Genomic DNA, 20788 nt, shown 5'->3' on the forward strand with positions numbered 1-20788 from the left:
CCCGTATGATCCGCACAACTAACCTATGAGGTATGTTAAGGCTGAAAGTGTGTGAATGGTCCATAATCCCCCAGGCAGCTTTTAAAACATGAACCTGGGACCTGCACACCATCCTCTGAAGCCCTCTCAGGTACATATCTGTGGCAGTAATGGGGTGACTGCTGGCACCTTTTCCTATCATTTTTTGCCTTGTGGTATTCTGCTTGTGGAGTGATCTGTCTTTTTTGTGGTGTGGCATGATTGTGTTATTGGGTTTGTTTCTTTTGAAGGGGAAGTGATGTGTTGTGAGTGAGGACATATTTTACCTCAGAATACACCAGGTCCCATATGCAACTGACAATTCCAACTGTCTTGTGGGGGGGGGGGTTTGAGGTGTGGAATGGCGTGAAGTCCAATCAGCTTCCATATGCAAATGACCTTGAAATGCTGGCCCAATCAGAGAAGAGTGGGCTGAAGCGGCCCAGCTGTAGAAGCCCCGTCCCTGCACTCAGTCTGCAGATGGTCCTCTCCAGTCAGAAGCCCAAAGCAGACTGAACCGAACACGCTGGCCAGGGCTGATGTGGGCGGGACTACACAAAGCAGCCAGCCAACCCAGCCAGCGTCTTCTGACTGATAGTTCAAGCCTCCAAACACTGTTGGTGTGCATTGGAACGTTGGGCCCCACTATGGCTTTATATATAAGGGACAGATGGCACCACCTACAATTCTATGCACTGCATATTAATGCATGCGTCATCTCCTACCACTGAGCCAGTAATGTTCAGAGATGTCAGTCCTGATGAAATGGTGGTCTTGCGAAGGGCCCAGAGAACGAGTTAAAGCAGTATCCTTGCCAAGGAAATCCGATGCCACTCCAGAATAAAGATATTCATCTATAAGTGGAAAGCAAACAGCCTTCTGTCAGGAGCATGGCACACTTATCATTTATTCTTATTTTAGAGATGACCCTAAAAGATCCATTAAAACATGACATACTGTACATACTGGCATTAGTAACACCTAATTCAGAAGAATGTAAGAATGGCTTTGTGTGATCAGAACGCCATATATCCAACTAACACATGGCCCTAGCCATATACTTGTGCAAAGGAAATCTTTCCCCCATTTGTTCCCAATATCTGGAATTCTGAAGTATACTGCCTTGAGATATAGGGAAGGTCTGTTAGCTACTTAGAATGCTTGTCTAGGATCCGGGCGACCCAGGCTTGAATCCCTACTCTGCCATGGTAGCTTGCTGCGTGACCTTGGACCTGTCATCCATGGTGCTGATATCGACATCCATGATGCTGGTAAAAACCAGATATGGCTTGAGGCCAGCATGCTGTAAAGGCTACTTACTCCTGTGCAAGCCTATATGACCATTACAATCATTTTCAGGGGCCCTGACTCAGGTGCCGTCATCTGAGGCTCCACAGGTGGCAGCTCAAGAAAGGGCCTTCTCATTCATGGCACCACAACTGTGATAGTCCCTCCTCAGGGAGTTTCATCTGCCCACTTCTATCATCTGCCAGCAGCTGCAGAGGGTCTTTTTTGTTTGTTTCATTTGGTGTTCCCTTACTGACCCTGCCTCTTGTTTGCTGCTTGAGGACCTGAATGGGGCAGAAAGGCAGAATCTAGGGTGTTAATAAAATAAATAAGTAAAGCTCCTAATTGAAGCAGGATGGGATACCACGCCACTTCTCAGGCTGACCTAAGGATAAAATCCCATCCCAGGATGGGGCATGGTCTTCCCAGGACAGCTGAATCTCAGCTACTCTATTCTTGGTAACAATTAACTCATGATGGCAATACCGAATACAAACTTCTTAGCAAGTCATAGGCTTAAACATGGTGAAGCAAAGGGACCACAAGCTAAAGTGTGTCTGGCCTAATCTGAATGAAACCCATCCCATTTTCTACACTGAGTGAAATTTAACCATCTCAGTGGCCTTTTCTGCACTCTCCTTTTAATCCATGTTCACCGTGGTGTCCTCCAAGCAATTCTGCACTAAAATCGAATACAACCGTCTTTTTAATCCAGTTCCCCCCCCCCCCATTCTGCATTGCACTACCTCCCTTTAGTGGTCAGCCCGATTTCAGCCTGCTGTTGCCCCGGGTTATTTGGATGCTGTTTTGCCGTGGACTTAAATTGCCTCGACTCAAATACTGAGAAAATCCAGAGTGGCAGGCAAATGCAGAAAGGACCAAGGTCACAACCAGTGTTCCCTCTAAGCTGAGTTAGTGTGAGCTAGCTCACAATTTTCTACCCTCCAGCTCACACATTTTTGTCTTCGCCCAGGAAGGAGGGCTCCAGAGCAAACTAATGTATGCAGCAGCCAAATCGCTGGCTCCCCACTTTAATGCCAGTAACTTACAAGGTAGAATTCTTGTTCACAAGACTCCACAGCTTAGAGGGAACATTGGTCACAACGGGAGCATTTCCCCACTACCAGCTGTAGCCAATGATGTGCAGTTGGGAGTGGAGAAATGCGAACTATCAGGACTACAGAGTTCCAGAAATTTGGAAGGAAGGAAGGAAGGAAGGAAGGAAGGAAGGAAGGAAGGAAGGAAGGAAGGAAGGAACCATCCTTTTCATACTACACATTTTGAGTAAATCACTGTCATTCATTTCACTCATTCCAAGGAGGGAAACGTTTCTTTTAGTGTTCCCCCCAAATTTTCCAGTTTTTCCAGTGGAAAAACTGACAAAGTCTTTAAAGCACAGTTTTGCGACTCAGAACGCATAGCATTAAAAAGTTTTAAAAGCATTTCACACATTCTGAAAGGAAAAAAAATATGATTTTCCCCAGTGCTCCCCCAAATATCTCAAATGTACAAAAATTCCTCAGGGAGAACACTCCTCCCCAATAAATCGTAGTGGATATAGCATAGGGGATGGGAGAACTAAAAGCCTGGCACATCTAGTTTGCACTTGGGCAGTAGCAATCTCTTTAAGGTATTTCCTTCAATAAAACAATATGCTGGATTATGGATGCTCCAACTGAATTGTTTGCACAGATTAATTTTTATAAGTGGCAGCTTTCAAGAATACATCTTCCAATTGGCCTCTTCTGCAACAGCAGCACATGAAGAGTGAATGCTGTTAAGTATTGTCTGCTTGCCAACAGACATCCTTGGTGATTGATCAATCAGTAGAGCTAAAAGAAACAGCCCATCTTGGTTTTAGCCTCTGATGACAAGGATCTCTCAGCACTTGGGTTGTTCTTTGATCTCCTGGACATCTGTTATTTCCTACATGGCAAGCCTAAATTGTTCTAAGGAAATTAGCTTGTGATCAACTAGAACACCTAGATCCCTTTCATATGAGCTGCTGTCAAACCAAGTCCCTCCCATTCTATATGTGTGCCTTTGAATTTTCATACATAAGTGTAGGACTTTGCACTTATCTCTACTGAAATTCATTTTATTTGTCTCAGCCCACTGTTCCAGTCTATCTAGATTATTTTGAATCCTGACTCTGTCTTCTTCAGAATTAGCAATCCCACCCAAGCTTCGTGTCATCTGCAAATTTGATAAGCATCCCCTCTATGTCTTCCTCCAGGTCATTTATAAAAATATTGAACAACACCGGACCCAGGATCGAGCCCTGCGGCACTCCACTTGAGACTTCCCTCCACGTAGGCACACAGCTATTTACGAGCACTCGTTGGGTAAGATTTTTCAACAAACCATGAATCCATCCAATGGTTGCACCATCCAGCCCACATTTAACCAGCTTATCCTCAATGATATCATGAGAAACTTTGTCAAATGCTTTACTGAAATCTAGATACACTATGTCCACAGCACTGCCAGAGTTAACCATTTTAGTAACTCTGTCAAAAAAGGAGATAAGGTTGGTCCGGCATTACTTATTCTTGATAAACCCATGTTGGCTACTAACTCATTCCGTTCAAGGTGCTCACAGACAGAGTGTTTAATAATCTGCTGTAGAATTTTTCCAGGTATTGATGTCAAACTGACAGGCCTGTAATCTCCTGGGTTCGTCTTTTTTCCCTTCTTGAAGATTGGGACAACATTTGCTCTTCTCCAATCTTCCAGCACAACACCAGTACTCCATAAAATCTCAAAGATTAGAGCCACGGGCTCTGAATAACATCTGCAATTTCTTTTAGCACCCTGGGATGCAAGCCATCCGGCCCTGGAGATTTGAAAGTATTTAAGGCAGCTAGATGCTCTCTAACCATCTCCTTACTTACCCTGGACTGGCAGTTCTTACTTCCTTCATATGTCCTGCATTCTTCAGTTTGTATACAGTTTGCCTTACGGTTAAAGACCGACACAAAGTGAGAGTTAAGTAATTCCGCTTTGTCTTCATCACTTGTTAAGGCTTGACCATCTTCCCCTAGCAATGAGCTTACTCCATCGCTGTTCTTCTTTTTGCTCCGAACATAGACATAGAAACCTTTCTTGTTATTTTTAGCATCCCTTGCAATCCTCAACTCCATCTGTGCTTTAGCCTTTCTGACACCATCCCTACAGATTCGAGCCTGCTTCTTGTACTCACCCTCAGTAATTTGTTCCTCTTTCCATTTCCTGTACATTTCCCTTTTTAGTCTCAGCTCTTCAGAGAGTTCCTTGTTCAGCCACCTCGGCCTCATTACCCATCGTACCTCCCTGGGGCCAGGAACTACCAAAAGGTGTTGATTTCTAGATCTCAGTGCTTTATGGGACTCATATTGGGAGAGGCAGTCCCAAAGGTATGCTGGCCCCTGCCCATATAGGGGAATTGAGGAATTGCTCCTCAGACATCTGAAAAATTACAAACAAAGCCAAAAGTGTTTTGGAAATAACCACAGCATTTCTTAGATTTGGGGTATCCCTGCCTTCCTACTTCCAGACTGCCTGTGGAAACAAAGACATAATTTCTACCATCAGCCAGAAGCAATTTCTGCAATCCTGAAACCGTCTCCTCTATCTTCATAAAAATTGCTGCTTGTATGTTTGTATGTTTTGTATGTTCGTAAACTGAAATTAAAGAAAAATAAAACGTAGGCTGGCTCTCAACTTTTATGGTTTGGCTCACGAAGAAAACATTTTGCACACAAAGCTCCAGAGCTTGGAGGGAACATTGGTTGTAATCCCAGGAGATCTCCAGCTACCATCTGGAGGCTGACAATGCTGTGTCTGTACCAGAAATGAAACAAACACCCATACCCTCATCCAAACAAGAGTTCAGCCCAGTCCTCCTTTTTCACAATTCACTATTATGTTTGTTCAGGTGATCCTATACCACAGTACCATCAGTAAGAAATGGGACGGGGGAAGGGGCAGGAAAAGCAGACAGCTTTTGTTTGTGAGGCAAAGGTAAAGATTCCCTTGCTCGAAAGCCAGTCGAATCCGACTCCAGGGTTGCGATGCTCATCTCCGTTTCAAAGCCGAAGAGCCAGCGCTGTCCGAAGACGTTTCCGTGGTCATGCGGCCGGCATGACTAAACACCAAGGTGCACGGAACGCTGTTACCTTCCCACTAAAGTGGTACCTATTTATCTACTTGCAATTTCTTGCTTTCGAACTGCTAGGTTGGCAGGAGCTGGAACAAGAGATGGGAGCTCACTCCGTCATGCGGCACCTGGGTCTCGAACTGCTGAATTACTGACCTTCCACAGCCTGCAGTTCAGCGTCTTAACCACTTGAGCCACCACAGCTCCTTTTGTTTGTGAACCAGCATCCAAATTCTTTTTAAGGGTGATTAATCATTTCTATCCTTTTCTACCCATTTTTGACATGGTATCTAATATGTACAACATATTCTGGGCCTGAAGGAGGCTCTAGCACACATAAGCTAGTGAGCTCTTTGAGTACTAAACCTAAAGCTGGACCCAATGCCCACCCCCACCCCCAAGTCATGACAGCATTCAGCATTTTGTATCTTCTGCTTCCATACTAATTCACTCTCTGCAGCATCCTCCCCTCCTGACATTTCACAGAATTACTACACATGGTACTATATCATTGCCTTTGTCTCAAAAATAAAAGAGAACAGGAGAATCTTCCATGGATTCTTTAAAGAATGCTTTATGGGCAATTAAGAGAGTCAGAATAAACTGAGACAGACAACCCCTGTTGTTCTAATAATATAAGCCTTGGACCATGGGCAGGGCCAGTATTAGAAACCATCACTCTCATTATCTGAGAAGCTGAACATTAGCCATATTCTTTTTATAAACACAGTGTACCAATCCTTCAAATAAACAAACACGACCTCTCCTCTACCCCCAAATGAGAAAGTCATGGTGCATCCCTCTCATCGTATACAAGGCTTCGGCTCAAGGGGCCAAGATGAATAAAAATGGGCTGCAGCTAAGGAAGAAGACCTCATACCTAAAGCAACTGTTGTCTGTGCCAAAATGAAGAGATTAGTCTTCTATGACAGCAGGGATTGGGCACCACCAAGTATGAGTCCAAGACTTCTATCCTAAAAACACTTACTAGGAAGTCACCCCATTAAGTTCAACAGGACTGATTTTCTTCATTAAATATACTTAGCATTGGTCTGAAAGACAGGAAAAAGATGGCGCAATACTGTACAATATGCTTGACTGTAATTCTAAAGGCCCAGCAAGTCCCTTTTAATGCATGGTGCTTTTTCCCAAGGAAGCGCATTTAATATTAGGCTTCAGAAGCCACTGAGACTGCAATCCTCAGAACATTTTCCTGGGAGTAAGCCCCAATGAATAGGTCTGAATAGGATCCTGAGCAGACATGATTAGCTTTGTGCTCTCAGGAATTCCTTTAAGGAAAAACCATTCACAGGGTCATGTGCAAGACCCATCCACAAATGCTCTGCAAAAGAAGCTGCTTTGTACTGAATCAAACCATGCTCTGTGACCTGGCCTTTCCCAGCTTTCCTACATGGCATTCTTTAACTGGAGATGGGACTTCATGGATTCAGTCCATGTGCTCTATCGCTGACCTATGCCCTTAGATGGATTATCATGCAAGTGTAGTATGAATGGGAATATAAAGATTTTCATATATAGGTTTTTCCTTCTTGATTGTTCATATTCATATTTCTCTGGTTTTTATAGATTTATTCTTTAAGTAATATTTTATTAGAAAGGCCTGTTATATAGAAGGCTTTCCTCTTGTAGGTCTGATATTGTTAGCGGACAACATAATAGGTACAAAGTTCATGATTCTGTAGTTCTTAGGGCAAACCTTTCAATGTCTGGGTCAGATAAGACTTTAGTCTCGTATCAGTAATGAATACTTTTGTTTAGGTAAGAACAAGCTTTAGCCGATATGCCTTAGGTCATGTCAAGTAAATATGTGATGCCATTGCATAGACACACCTTTCTTACATTTGACCAATAAGGAGATTTTTATGTAAATGTTGTTTAAGTTTTCGTAACCAATTATGCCTTTTGAATATTATTCCCATGATGATGGTATGATGATGTCATTTTAAGTATTTAACTTTATGTATTTCCTGAATATGTTCAGAATATGCTCCAGAAGAAGATGAAGAAGAAAAAGAAGAAAGTTGTCAATTTCTGGTTAACTATTTGGTCTAATTGTTTTCCTATTAATTGAGGCATGTTTCCTGATTATGCTGAGAAGAAAGCAATCAGCTTTGATGGGTCCTTCGGCCTGTTTTCCATATTTCATTACAATAAAATACAAGAACTTCCTCCTCATTTGACTTCATTTTTGACATGGTATCTAATATGTACAACACAAGATGCAACTTGAAAGCCTAAATTCAACATCATGTTAGGACATGTGTTCTGTTGCTCATGTTTAAATCCATGAATTTTAATGGAACTAACAATATGATCTATGCAAGTCCTTATAGAAATCCCATGTTGCACCATGGAAGTTACACCCAGTGAACGCTATCATGCAGCTTTAGTGCACATAACTTGGTACAGAAGTAAAACTCAAGGAAATATTCAGATATTTTGCTGGATGCAGAATGCACTTTTCATACTCTCACAACACAACAGTTTAATCATCACAGACAATACCTTTTAAAATTCATTCTCACTATTTCTCCTTCAGGTATCTTCTTCGCCGAGTCTATCACATCTCTTTTAAAAACAACCGTATGGGTCATCTACATGTCGAATCAAGGAATCAGAGCCTTCACCCTCAATTACTTTCATTTGCTCTCACTAACAGTCATACAGACCAATCCAACTGGCTACATGATGCCATGGCATCATCATCTTCACTCTCTGATCACTAACTGGCTGCAACCGGACAAAGCACAAACCAAAGGGGGAAAACATGCCAAATCAGGGAGGTGGAAAACAGCTGCAAAAGTGTATGAAAACTTTGCTGAGCTAGCTTTTTTCTTTTTTTTTCTTTTTAGGGAATGTTCCAACTCCGCCCACCCCCCAACATCCTTTTGAGCTGAAAATCTTAAAGGTTGAGGATTTGGCACCATCAATGTTCTGCTTTCTCAATGGATCAATAACAAAACCTGCTGGCTTCAATGCAAAAATGTTAGGATTCATTTGTTCATTTTGTTTACATCCTGCTCCTTTTCCAAAAATCTCAGAGCAATTTAACACATACAGGTCCAGCCCAGTTTCCCACTGAGGCCCTGTACAACAGTAACGCTGGGGGAGAGGGTCCGAAAGATTTAGCTGTAATAAATAAAGACTACTTCAATGTTTTTCAGTCGCACCTTGATGTCATCCATGCCAAAACCCTCTAAGTATTAAGCTGGTGAATATGTGTGTGTGCATACATATTGCATACATTGTACATTAACATTGTAACTCCCATATTCTAGTTGGGGCTGTTGAGGTCAAGACAGAGGCTTGCCAAAGTCCACTGAGTGAGTTCAGGGCCCAGCAGAGTTCCAAACCAGGGACTCGCCAATTCATAGCCCATTCTTTTACACAAGCTTTTAAATTAAGTATTCCATGTTGCAAAAGGACCAACATCTCACCTGCCATGACGGATGCAAAGGGCTGCTGGGGATCAAAAGGACATTTCAGTCTGCCAGACTCCATGCTGAGAGCATCCAGTCTGAATACCACTTCCTGCATATAGAGGGGATAGTCAAAAATGTGGTGACACAGCCCAGAGATGTCAGTTTCAGATACAAATTCACAGGTATGTAATGGAGGTGGATTGAATTACAAATCTCAACATCTGCTTTGCAATTTTCGAGAGATGCTTTATGTTTACCATTCACATGCAGAGGTTATGTTCACTTCATTAATAAACAAAGCAACAAATTGGTTATGCTGGTGAAATTCCATTTAAGGCAATTTTGATCCTCAGAAATCAGGCCGGGGGGGGGGGGAATCTCACACTTAACTACATTGCAGTCAGGATACTCAGGAGTGACTCTGAGCCTTTCTGCACTCGTCCGTTCCCCATCAATTTGTCCACAGCCATGTTGGAAGCAGAATTTTCCTCTGCATTGCATCCCTCTCTCCAGGGCTTTTTTGGTAGAAAAAGTCCAGCAGGAACTCATTAGCATAATAGGTCACACCCAGCAGCAGAAACTCATTAGCATATTAGGCCACACCCCTGATTGCACCACTCATTAGCATATTAGGCCGCATTCCCATGTTACCAGAAGTGTGGTCATCCAGCCACACCCACCTTTTGCTTCTTATTCTGTTTACCTTGTTTGTTGTCAAAACCCAGGGCTTTTTTGTAGCAGGAACTCCTTTGCATGTTAGGCCACACACCCCTAATGTAGCCAATTCTAATGAGTTTCTACTGCTGGGCGTGGCTTGTTATGCTAATGAGTTCCTGCTGGGTGTGGCCAACTTGGGAACCAGCCGGAACTCCATTCCTGTGCGTTCCTGCCCAAAAATAGCCCTGCCTCTCTCACTTTCCTCCTGCATCACGGCTCTTTCCAGATTCTGCACTGTTTTATGGCCATTTGAAGGTGACTTTGCAGTCATCATGCCATTGCCCCAGGGTATCTGAAGTGGTTTCTCCTCAGACCTTTTTGCTCTTCAGCTTCCAGTTTGGAGGGAATAATAAACAGATTACTTGACACGGCTTTAGTCATCTCCGCTTACACCCCCGTCCCTATTTCTGCTTCTATTTTGATGCTTCTAGCTTGCGGGCAGGGGTGTTTGACACACTCCTGCCCCCTCTGTACATTGGACCCTAGGGAGGGATCTTTTCCCCCTTCCCCAAAGTCAATCTGCACACAACATGGAGGGGGATGTATTAAAAGGAATGATAGGATTGCCCATTGGAAACAATGAGAGAGGCTTGAAGGCCCATTTGTGTGTTTTTTAAATTAAATCCCCTGGGATGCCACCCCTCTTGACAGACCAGCCAGCCGCCGAGCTGGCATCCCTCTATGGGTTGTGCATGCCTGGAGTAACCCAGCAGCAGCTAGCCGAAGGGGGTGGGAGAACGGGGAGGAGAGGAGAGAGACGGGAGGGTGCAGTGTGCCCCATACCTTGCTTACACACTTGGCCAAGTCGGTGGCCATTGGATGCTCCCTCCACAGGTCACAAGTGATGTTAACCACAATTAAGCAAAAAATGTGGGTTTGGGTTGTAGGTGCAGAATGCATACATAAAATAAACTAGAGAAAAAAGAATAGTGCAGAGGGCAGGGACACAAAATACGAAGTTAGCCGGAAAGGCTTGACTGCTTGGGTTCTCCAGAGCAAGCTACAGTGGGCTGTTAGTGCAGAAAGGACTTCTGTGCCTTTCCAGCACAGGGTCCACCAGTGATCACATGATAGCAGCTCTGGAATTTGTCAATCTCGGTGGAGTCCATGGCTTAGGATAGATAGATGACATCTCTGTTACTTCCTCCCAGCTTTGCAAAGGAGCTGAACAATGAACACCTCAGAAAGCTGAATCTGGACTTGGTCCCTTGTTTGCTTGCCTGGTCCCTTCTCTAGTTAGGTAAAGTTAACAGAGCACCCCAAGCTTTAGAAATGGGAGGATCACATGTTCCCCTCATCTAGCAAGATGCAGCAAACTGGGAGGGGAGCAAAATGAGCTCAGTCCTCTCACTTTGTGCAGGACTCTAAGGATGGGAAAGAAAGGGACCACCGTCTTCAGGCACAGGCACCTTCTCCATATAGGATTACAGCTCCTGCAATCATCAGGCCCTGTACTAATTGAGAAGGTGGTGTTACCCCTACCAGCTTAGATTTAAGAAGCTGAATCGCTCCCTTCAGTTTCTGGGGGAATTTAGGTAAATGGTAGGCCTCAACAAGAGGTGGGGTATTAGCAGGGACCTCCTACCTATGTTTACGGGGATCTTTCCCTTTAGGAAAACTCTCAATAACCAGGCAGTTGCTTAACCAAAAGGGTTGTTTTTATTAAACAGAAGAAAATCCTAATAAAATGCACACATACAGAAATAAAACACATGTTAAATCATACACACAACTAATAGAAGTACAGAGGTGAGAGGGAATAATAGGAGGGTGTCGGGGAAATACACCTTATCTATCCAGGAGATGAGAAGTCAATGGAGCAGAGACTGGAAAGATGGAAAATGACCCAAAGAATTTACAGGTGACCTGCCAGTATGTGGCCAGGGCAGCAGTGTTCCCTCTAAGCTGAGTTAGTGTGAGCTAGCTCACAGTTTTTTAGCATCCGGCTCAGACATTTTTGTCTTAGCTCAGGAAGGATGGCTCCAGTGCAGTCTAATTTATGCAGTAGCCAAATCGCTCGCTCACAACTTCAATGCCAGTAGCTCACAAAGTAGAATTTTTGCTCACAAGACTCCACAGGTTAGAGGGAGCATTGCAGGGCAGACACATGGATTGGGCTAGTTATACCCAAAAACGTGTCCAGAGGGCTTGCTAATGTGTGGGGTCCCTCAGAACAAAGCATTGATGAGATTAATCAGGGATAAAACAATGTAGTTCTGGAACTTTGTATGGAGTTCCCAGGAGTGGACAAAAGAGGCTGGAGATTATCTTCTAGATGTACAGTACATTTGGGGTTGGGTTCCTGATTACTCTTCCAATGGTTGAGGGACTAATGGATTGCTAATTTAAACTAATCAAAATGGAAACAATGGCTTGAAGAGCCACTGGGGCTTGGGGTGTGGAAAAGTAGTAGAAGGCAGGCCTCTTCTCTTCTTCTACTTCTTCTTCTATATATTATGAAGAAGATGTGAGGAAGAAAGATGAGATCAGATGTCCGGGGGGGGGGGGTTGCAATTGTCAGAGCAAAATTACATGTGCTTTCCAGGGTCACTGCCTAGGCATGATTATGGGGTTGCCAGTCCTGGCATCCATCTTTGTGTCCACTTATGTCAAGTTGCCTGGTATATGGACTCCTGGGCACCCCTATGGGTACCATTGTTGGTTGAAACAACCCCTCCTGATAGACAGGGGGTCAGCATACTTACAGTGGAAGCAGGAGCCAATGGAGAAGTTCAGGAGAGGCAAAGTCTATGAAGGATGGGGTAAATATGCCCACCCAATGGTTAAGGCACCTGCTGGCTTGAGTCCACTTTATATAGTGTCCAGCCTCACTCTAACAATGCTGTTATTCAAAACCAACACACTATTTGAGAATCTGGCTTTTGGAGGAAATGGGCTCAGGGAAAGTCTGCATACATACCGATTCTGCTGAAACTCACACTGACAAATTGTCCCATGTGATTGTATACACAGATGTATAACCAGGTGATGTGAGGAGAACAGGGAACCCATTATCTGAAATATGCTTTTAACACTGCAAGGAGAGACATACCTGTCCCTATGTGCCCAGTCCTATTTTTCCCTCACATGGCTAGGTAAATGCAGTTGTGGACACAGCAGCAACTATATGTTTTTGCTACTGGGGGAGCACTGCTGCCCAGCTCCAGGGCCGGCAGCAGCAGCGATACCAGTGACCGGGATGGCCTCTCTAGGCATTGGAAGGGGGCTTTGTTGGTTTAGGGGGAGGCCAGTGGAGGAGGCCTCAGCAACCAGCACCAGATAAGTTTGGGGGTGGTCCACACCAGGGTCCACCAGCTCGTGAGTAGGCGAAGGGTGCGATCAACCCCCTTTTATGATTTGTACCTTTTTAAGACCAAGGAAGTAGTGGGAAGGTTACCCTGGGGCTGGGTTGTTCTCGGCTTCCCTCGTGGTCTCCTGCTTGCTGGCCCAGGATGGAAGAGCCGCATTGTGCACCCAGCATCCCTGACATGATGATGTCACTTCTGGGTTATGTCCTCCCATTGGGACGTTGCATGTGACATCCTGCCCACCCCGGAATGCCCCCCCCCCAAATCCCCTCAACGTGATGACAAGAGGACCTGGCAACCCTACTTGGCCCAAATGAACAAATAATAATTAAATGTCATATATTCTTACAAAGCCAGAATTAGAGAGGCTCCTAGTACAGCTGGTGATGGATAGCCATGATCTCTAAATGGATTCTCTAAATTCAGGTGCAATATGCCTTCCAGTACCAGATGTTGGCAACAACTGCAAGAGATGCCTCTCACTGTCATGCGCAGTTTGTGAATTTCCCACAGGGCATTTGGCTGGCTGCAAACTGCTGCCAGTTCTTCTATCCCTGCATCATTGGGTTTTCTATAGCAGGAGACATGAACAACCTACTTCCAAAGAATTTAAGAAAAAATCTGGCAACAGCTTCACAGGCTCAGATTTTAAAACCAACATCATCAGAGTATGAGACCCTTTGAAAGAGGGATTTTCATCCCTTTAAAGCCAGATTTCAAAGTCTACCTGCGCATCAGCCAGATGCATCTCCTTCCATACCCTGTGAGTTGTTAGCAAGTCTCAAAGGTTGTCAAGCAGGTATGAAAAATTTGTGACAGAAACAAAGACCATGGAGTTTTTGCTTCCCCAACAGGAGATTAGAGTCTAGACTCCCCGAATTCCCAACCGTGCAGCTTGAGGATTACTAAAATGTGTAAAATGGTCACCTCGCCTTTTGAAGGCACAGAACTAAGGAGTTAGAACTCAGCATAGCAGCACAGAGGAAAGTGAGGTTCGGGTGTAAGCCACCCAAGACATAATGAGGGAAAAATAAGGAGGCAGTAATCCAGAGAGCAAAGTGGCTCAGCAAGAACTGACCCCCCAGTTCTTCTACCTCTTGCACACTACCCAGGGCATCACAGTATCCCTTGGAATGAAGCCAATTTTGTTTAATTTGCCACCATCCCTTGAAAGGTAAGCTCCTCTAAGGGATCTAGGCAAAAATATGTGCTTCACACCATTAATACTTTCATAAAGTGGCCCTGGAATAATCATATTGTTTCAAGTGAAGATATTTGTTGAGGTATGATATGCCCCCATCCAAATATGAATACATAAGTTCTTACATCACTAGCAAAAACTTGACATTGCCCTCCTGTTCACATAAAGGCTGTCAGATCATTTGTTACCGGCTGTAGAATGCATTTTCAAGGGAAAAGTCAGAGCTGTTCCTGGTCATGCACCATTTGGGAGTGGATTAAATTACCTCTTTGTGTGTTCCAAATTCTATGTAGCCACAGACCGGGTGGAAAGCTCCTGTACCGCAGACATAAACATGTGTTCTGTTGTAAGACTGAAGGACTCTAATGAAGTTGGCACATTCTTTCTATTGCAGAAAGAAAAGAAGTTCTTAATCATATATAAATGTGCAAAATATACTATCTGAGCACATTCAGCAATTAGATGAATATAGCACTCAATATAGCAGCTCCTTATCTAGGGATATAAGTAACCCCAAAAACGAATGTACTAGTCTTGAAAATTTTGGGGGCTTCCTACAAAGGTCCTCATATCTTTCAGCTGAGCAGGAAACTCCAAGTTGTATAGTCTGTGTGCGAACGTACACATGGGCACAGTCACACACTAGCTATTGGCCACTTGCTGTATATTTTGGAGACTTACATCTTCCACGGCAATACTGACAATGCAATCCTATGCACAGTTACTCCAGTCTAAGTTCATTGAAACCAATGGGTTTAGACTGGAGCAACTGGACATAGGATTGCACTGTTAAAATGGTTGCATTCGGATTAGTTTGTGTATCCACTGGTACAAAATATGGTTGTCTTAACACTATGAGCTTACAAAGCAAAGATATTGGTTTGGTACAGAGATCTGCTTGTCTTTATTTATTTATTTATTTATTTATTTATTTATTTATTTATGAGAAACAGATGTCTCGTATACCCTTAGGCCGAAGTATCTGAAGGGGCTTTCAGATAATTACTAACAACGTTCCAGTCAAAATATTAGAAGTACTAGCCAGCAATAAAACTGGTAAAATATTTTTAAAAATAAAGCAAATAAGGGTAAGAAGCCAAACTCAATCAAAACTCTACAGCAAGGAATGCATCAGGCCAGCAGCTGTGTGAAAGGAGTACCAGAAACAAAGTACTACCACTCAGAAGAAGGGCTGGCAAGAAGTCAAAAGGTGAAGTTACATATGGCCTAACAAATATGGCACACATTATCGAGGACGGTAGGAAACCACCCTGGAAAAACTACACCAGTCTTATATTAAATAAATAAATAAATAAATAACAGGGATGTGTTGATTCCCCCAAATGAATTTCATTAGCCATCATTCAGAATTTCATGTTAGGTAAAATTTCAGCACCTCCTCTGAACAAGCCACATTAAAATGGTGGTTGTTCTTACATGTTGTTGAATGTCTTTCCGGAAGATTTGGCTTGCCCAGTGGCAAGTTCTGGACTCAAGGGTCCAGTTCACTAATTTTTCCATACAAGCTGAATGGAAATGAAGAACAACAAGGAAACTTCTCTTCCTCTTTCTGGAACCCACTCACCTACATGCTTCCCAAATTCTTTTGCCTTACACAGAAAACAGGACATGGTTCTCATATCTCCAATAGTAAATTTGCTGCTCCGAATAGTTAAAGGCGTTTTCACTGATGGGGAGATGATACCACACTTACATTTCTCCTTGCTCATAAAGTGAAACCTTACTCATTTTTTTTAGGGTTCTTGACTAAAGTTCATCGCACTAAAATGGGGGGGGATGGAATTATGTCCAGATATATTGTACTGCTGCAATACTGTAAAGTTGTGCTGTGGCACCACTGAATTTAAATATGGAGGATAGGCAAAGCAAAGGCTCAGTTCAGACATTCCACCAAACCATGATTAACAAAGCTTATGTAGGATTTGGTGACAGCCTTAATCTATAATCTATAGCTGTGTTTCAGGAGGACACCATTGTGAGAATAATCTGAGACTAAGCTAAGACTGCCTCCAAAAATAATGTAAAAACCATATCAACAAACCCTTAGTATCCTATATCATCTGGAGCCAACGTGACCCCATTATGACTAAAACTCAAATAAGGTGGGTCACAGCGGAGTGCCGATAACTTGCCCATCCTCCTGGTGGAGGTAACTGTGACTAAAAAGGCTGTCTTTTACGACAAAAGCTGTAGACTGCAAGTAACCATCGGTTCAAATGGCTTGTCCATGAGCCGTGCAAGCACCATCGGTAGATCCCACGCTGGCGTGGGTCCACGTGACGAGGGAAGAGGTGGGTCAGACCTTTAAGAAACTTCTTGGTCTGGGGGTGAGAGAAGACAGAGTGACCATCAATCATCGGGTGATTTGCCAAAATTGTGGCTAAATAGACCTTCAGCGAGGCACAACTGAGTCCTAGGTCTAAACGAGACAATAAGAACCCAAAGATTGCCATCAGGTCAGATGGTGGTGGTGGCAATCCCAATGAGGTAAGGTAAGACAAGAATTTCTTCCACTTCCAAGGGTAAGAAACTTGGGTAGACAATCTGCGACAATTCAATAGTACATGATCTATTCTGTCTCTGATCGATCAAAAAGGATCCTCCAGATCGAAGCTTGAGACACTTCACATCGTGATGCAAAATCCGACCCTTCTCTGCGAGGAGGAGGTCTGCAGCTGGGGGAAGGTGAATGAAGGAGCCCTTGGACAGGTGGAGCAGAGTGGAGAACCAATGTTGTCAGGACCACCACGGTGTCACTGAGACATCGTGGTTTTTCCTGCATTAACTTGACTAGTACTCTGGGTATTAGAGGAATTGGAAGAAAGAGGAGCACGTGAAGATGTGACCACGGGACCAGAAGACCATCTCCCAGAGATAGGGGATCTATCCCTGTTCTGGAGCAGAACAGGTGACATTTTCTGTTGCTGCGTGTCGCAAACACATCCAAGTCTGGATGGCCCCAAAGGTGAAAGATTGGGTGAAGGTAAATCCAATTGAGCTCTCACTCGTGCTCCGCTGCCCCTCTTCTGATCAAGAAGTCTGCTTGAACATTCAGTGTTCCTGACAGATGAGCGGCCCTTAGGAACGTGTTCCATGATTGACACTTGACCCATAGTTCTATGACTAGGCGACATAGCCCCCAGGAGATCGTACCTCCCTGTCTGTTGATATAACACAGGGCTGTGGTGTTGTCTGTCAGAACTGTGACTACTTGCTCGGTCACTAGGTTTTGGAAAGACCTGACTGCGTACAGCACTGCCAGAAGTTCCAGGAAATTTGTATGATTGTGTGCTACATGGGACTCCCATCGAGCCCCTACACAAAGACCCTTGAGATGTGCGCCCCATCCCCAGAGGGATGCATCTGTAGTCAGCATGAGTGTTGACGTGGGTGGATGGAATGGGGCTCCTGCTAGGAGATTCACAGGATCTGTCCACCAAAGCAGAGAGCCCAAAACGAATGGTGGGAAGACAAGATGAAGGGATTGGGGATGACTCTGTGGGCAAAACCTGCACACGAACCATAGCTGCAGTCGTCTCATGTGCAGTCTGGCAAAAACAATGACGTTGATGGTGGCAGCCATCAAACCCAGCAGCTGCTGGATTCGCTTTGCCGTAGCATGTCCAGACTTGCGGAATAGAGTCACTAGATCGACAAGGTCCCCTGCTCTCTGAGGAGGGAGAAAAGCCTTGTAAATGACAGAGTCTAGGATAGCTCCTATAAACTGCACCCTTTTGGAGGAAAGTAGCATCAACTTTTTGAGATTTACCTTGATTCCTAAGGACATCAGGACGGTCAAGGTTAGGTTTACATTGGTGAGCAGGGATGCCTCTGAATCTGCTACCAGTAACCAATCATCTATATAGGGAAATATCTGAACTCCCTTTAGATGAAGGTGTGCCACGACTACCACCAAAACCTTCGTAAAGGCCTGAGGGGCCGTGGATAATCCGAACGGGAGGGCTTTGAATTGGAAATGTCGGTTGCCTACTGCAAATCGGAGAAAACGATAGTGGGTAGGGTGGATGGAAACATGGAAGTAAGCATCCTTGAGGTCCAACGTAAACATCCACATCCCTGGATCTAGGAGTGGAAGGATGGACTGTGACGTTGTCATCCTGAACTTTTTGTATATGATTAAAGAGTTCAGGTTCCTGAGGTCCAGAAAGGGTCAGAGGCCTCCATCCCACTTTGGTACCATAAAGTAACAAGAGTAGAAGCCCGTTATGTGTTATGCTGATGATACCAGCTCTATAGCATCCTTGCTTAGGAGAGTTTGAACCTCTTCTAGGAGGACTACTGAAGGTGGTGTGACGACGACGTGGGTGGTGGAAGGGATTTGGGAAAATTATTGAGATGACCCACTGGTCCGACATAATGGACTCCCAGATCGACAGGTAAGGAGACAAGCATTAGGGAGTTGGGAGAGAAGGTGCGTGTCAAAGGCTCTGTTTAATGTTCTTCGCAGTTTTGGGTCTAGATAGAGAGGTAGATGAAAACTTGGGTTTTCCACCATAGGGACGGGACGGACGACTTGGAGACCTTTGCCAATGTGGCTCGGAGGAAGATTTAGACGATGGTCTACCTGACCATTGTTTGGACAATGGTTTTCCCTTATGCGGTTTAGTAGGAGGTACAACCCCTAAGCTGTAAGATGTCTTGATGCTTTTGTCAAGCTCTTGAAGAACCGCATCTGTGGTGGAGCTAAAAAGTCCATCACCTTCGAATGGAAGGTCCTCTACAGTGGTTTTAGTTTCTGGCTGTAAAGCGAAGGAATGTAACCATGCATATCTGCATAAGGCGACTGCAGAAGTGAGAGTCTTTGCCGCTGTATCCAGCGAGTGCTTGGATACGTTAAGTTGGTGTTTCGCCAAGACCATCCCCTCTGTTTGGATGCTTCTAGCTTGGTGCCTACAATAATCTGGGAGATTTGAAATAAATTCAGACATTTTTTCCCAGAGGGAATACTGATAACGTCCCATGCAGGCTGCATAATTGGAGGTTTTGATACCCAGATCTCCAGCAGTATAAAAAGAGTCAATTTTTCGTCCCTGTTTATCTGGAGGTGTAGAATGAGGACTCTTGCCCTTGGTCGAGGACGTAACCACTAAAGAATTAGGCTTTAGATGAACAAAAAGGAATTCTGCCCCAGATTCTTGAATCTTATACATATGATCCAACCTCTTATTAGAGATCGATACAGAGTAAGGATGAGTCCATGGGGCTTTGGCTGTTTGCAAAAGGACTGACGTCATGGGAAGGGCTACCACTGTTGAAGTGTCCATTTGTACGATATCGAAGACTGAATCCATGACTGTTGGCAGAGGCTGGATGGTGGGCAGTGCTAGTGTGTGAGCCATACATTTAATAAAGTCCCCATAGGGTTTAACATCCTCTGATGGTGAGATAGGGAGTTCAATCTAGACTTGTTGCTGAGGGGACGCTTCTATTGCTGGATGGGGACTCTCCTCATCCGAGTAAGAGCTGGGGGAGCTGGACGGATTTGAGGGTTTGAAGAATGACGTTTGGAGGATCGGTGTCAAAGGCCTAAGTTCTGACTGATCTATGGGAGTTTTTGGTGCCGACGGCTGAAGACCTGGACCTTTAGTTATCGGTCTCGATTGGGAAGGTTTAACGAATTCCGGTGCCAGGGAGGGATCACGGTACCAAGAAATTCTGAACGAGGAAGACTGGCGATCTCACTCCATGGGGGGACAAGGGAGCCATGGCATCGATCCCGAAAAGGGGTAGGCTCCGTATAAATATTGCCATTGGCGCTGATCCCATGTCATGGGTGGAATAGGCATCGAAGATCGCTCTCGCTCATCAGGGATGAACGGAGGTGAAGGGACGACATTATGTGTCCTTTGATCTCAGTACAGGTTCTCGACATCGGGAAATTGAGGAACCTAAGTCAAGTCCAGTTCCTGGTCGGAGTCAAGGGACTGAATGGGGCATAGCGAAGGTGACCGAAGTGCACCTTGTGGCTGCCCTCGGCTTGTTGAATCAAGCGAAGCGGCTACGCGAGAGCCTTTCTTGTGCTTCTTAAGCTTGATAAGCTGAACGTCCTTGCCCTCCTTACGTTTTTTGGAAGGAGTATGGGCTTCAGACTGTTGTGCCTGAATCGGGTGTTTCAGCACCAATTTTACGGCATCAATGGAGGTCGACGTCGAAGACATGGCGATTGTCGCTTCCAATGCTGGCGTCGACATCGATGCATGTCTGGACGTCTCCTGAGATGAGGGCGTCACTTGAGAGAGTGCAACTTCCATCAGCGCCACTTGCAGTCTAGCAGCCCGATTTTTCCTGGTCTGCTTGGAGAATGTGGAGCAATGGGTGCAAGAGTCTACTCGGTGTGATTCCCCCAAGCATAAAAGGCAAAGAGAATGTCCGTCTGGGGGGCGATCTTACTGCCGCACTCCAAGCACTATTTAAAGAAACCCCACCGTGCCGCCATAGGCCGGGGGAAAGGGGTGGTAGAGAAATAAGTCCAACAAACACGATCTAACTGAAAAAAACTTTCCTAAATTTGGATAAAACAAGGCCTAAAGGCCCAAAAAAGTATAGTTTTACTGACCAAGGCAGACAGAGTCCTACCAGCACGGCGGTCAGAAGAGAACTAGCGGGATTGCCATGCCCCTCCCTTTGTCATGCG

The 20788-nt window shown here is 44.6% G+C and overlaps 1 protein-coding gene across 1 annotated transcript in view; it reads right to left on the reverse strand.

The window, feature by feature from the left end:
* SEMA3D (semaphorin 3D) overlaps positions 1-20788 on the reverse strand; it is a 170209-nt gene that overhangs the window by 117440 nt on the left and 31981 nt on the right. The window contains exons 4-6 of the mRNA XM_015407058.1: positions 14378-14497; positions 8902-8995; positions 744-872 (exon numbers count right to left, since the gene is read on the reverse strand). Coding sequence (XP_015262544.1) covers positions 744-872; positions 8902-8995; positions 14378-14497 — 343 coding nt within the window. The remainder of the gene's footprint in view (positions 1-743; positions 873-8901; positions 8996-14377; positions 14498-20788) is intronic.

The sequence above is a fragment of the Gekko japonicus genome, unplaced genomic scaffold (genome assembly GCF_001447785.1).
Source record: "Gekko japonicus isolate JY-2015 unplaced genomic scaffold, Gekko_japonicus_V1.1 scaffold2216, whole genome shotgun sequence".
Taxonomy (NCBI): domain Eukaryota; kingdom Metazoa; phylum Chordata; class Lepidosauria; order Squamata; family Gekkonidae; genus Gekko; species Gekko japonicus.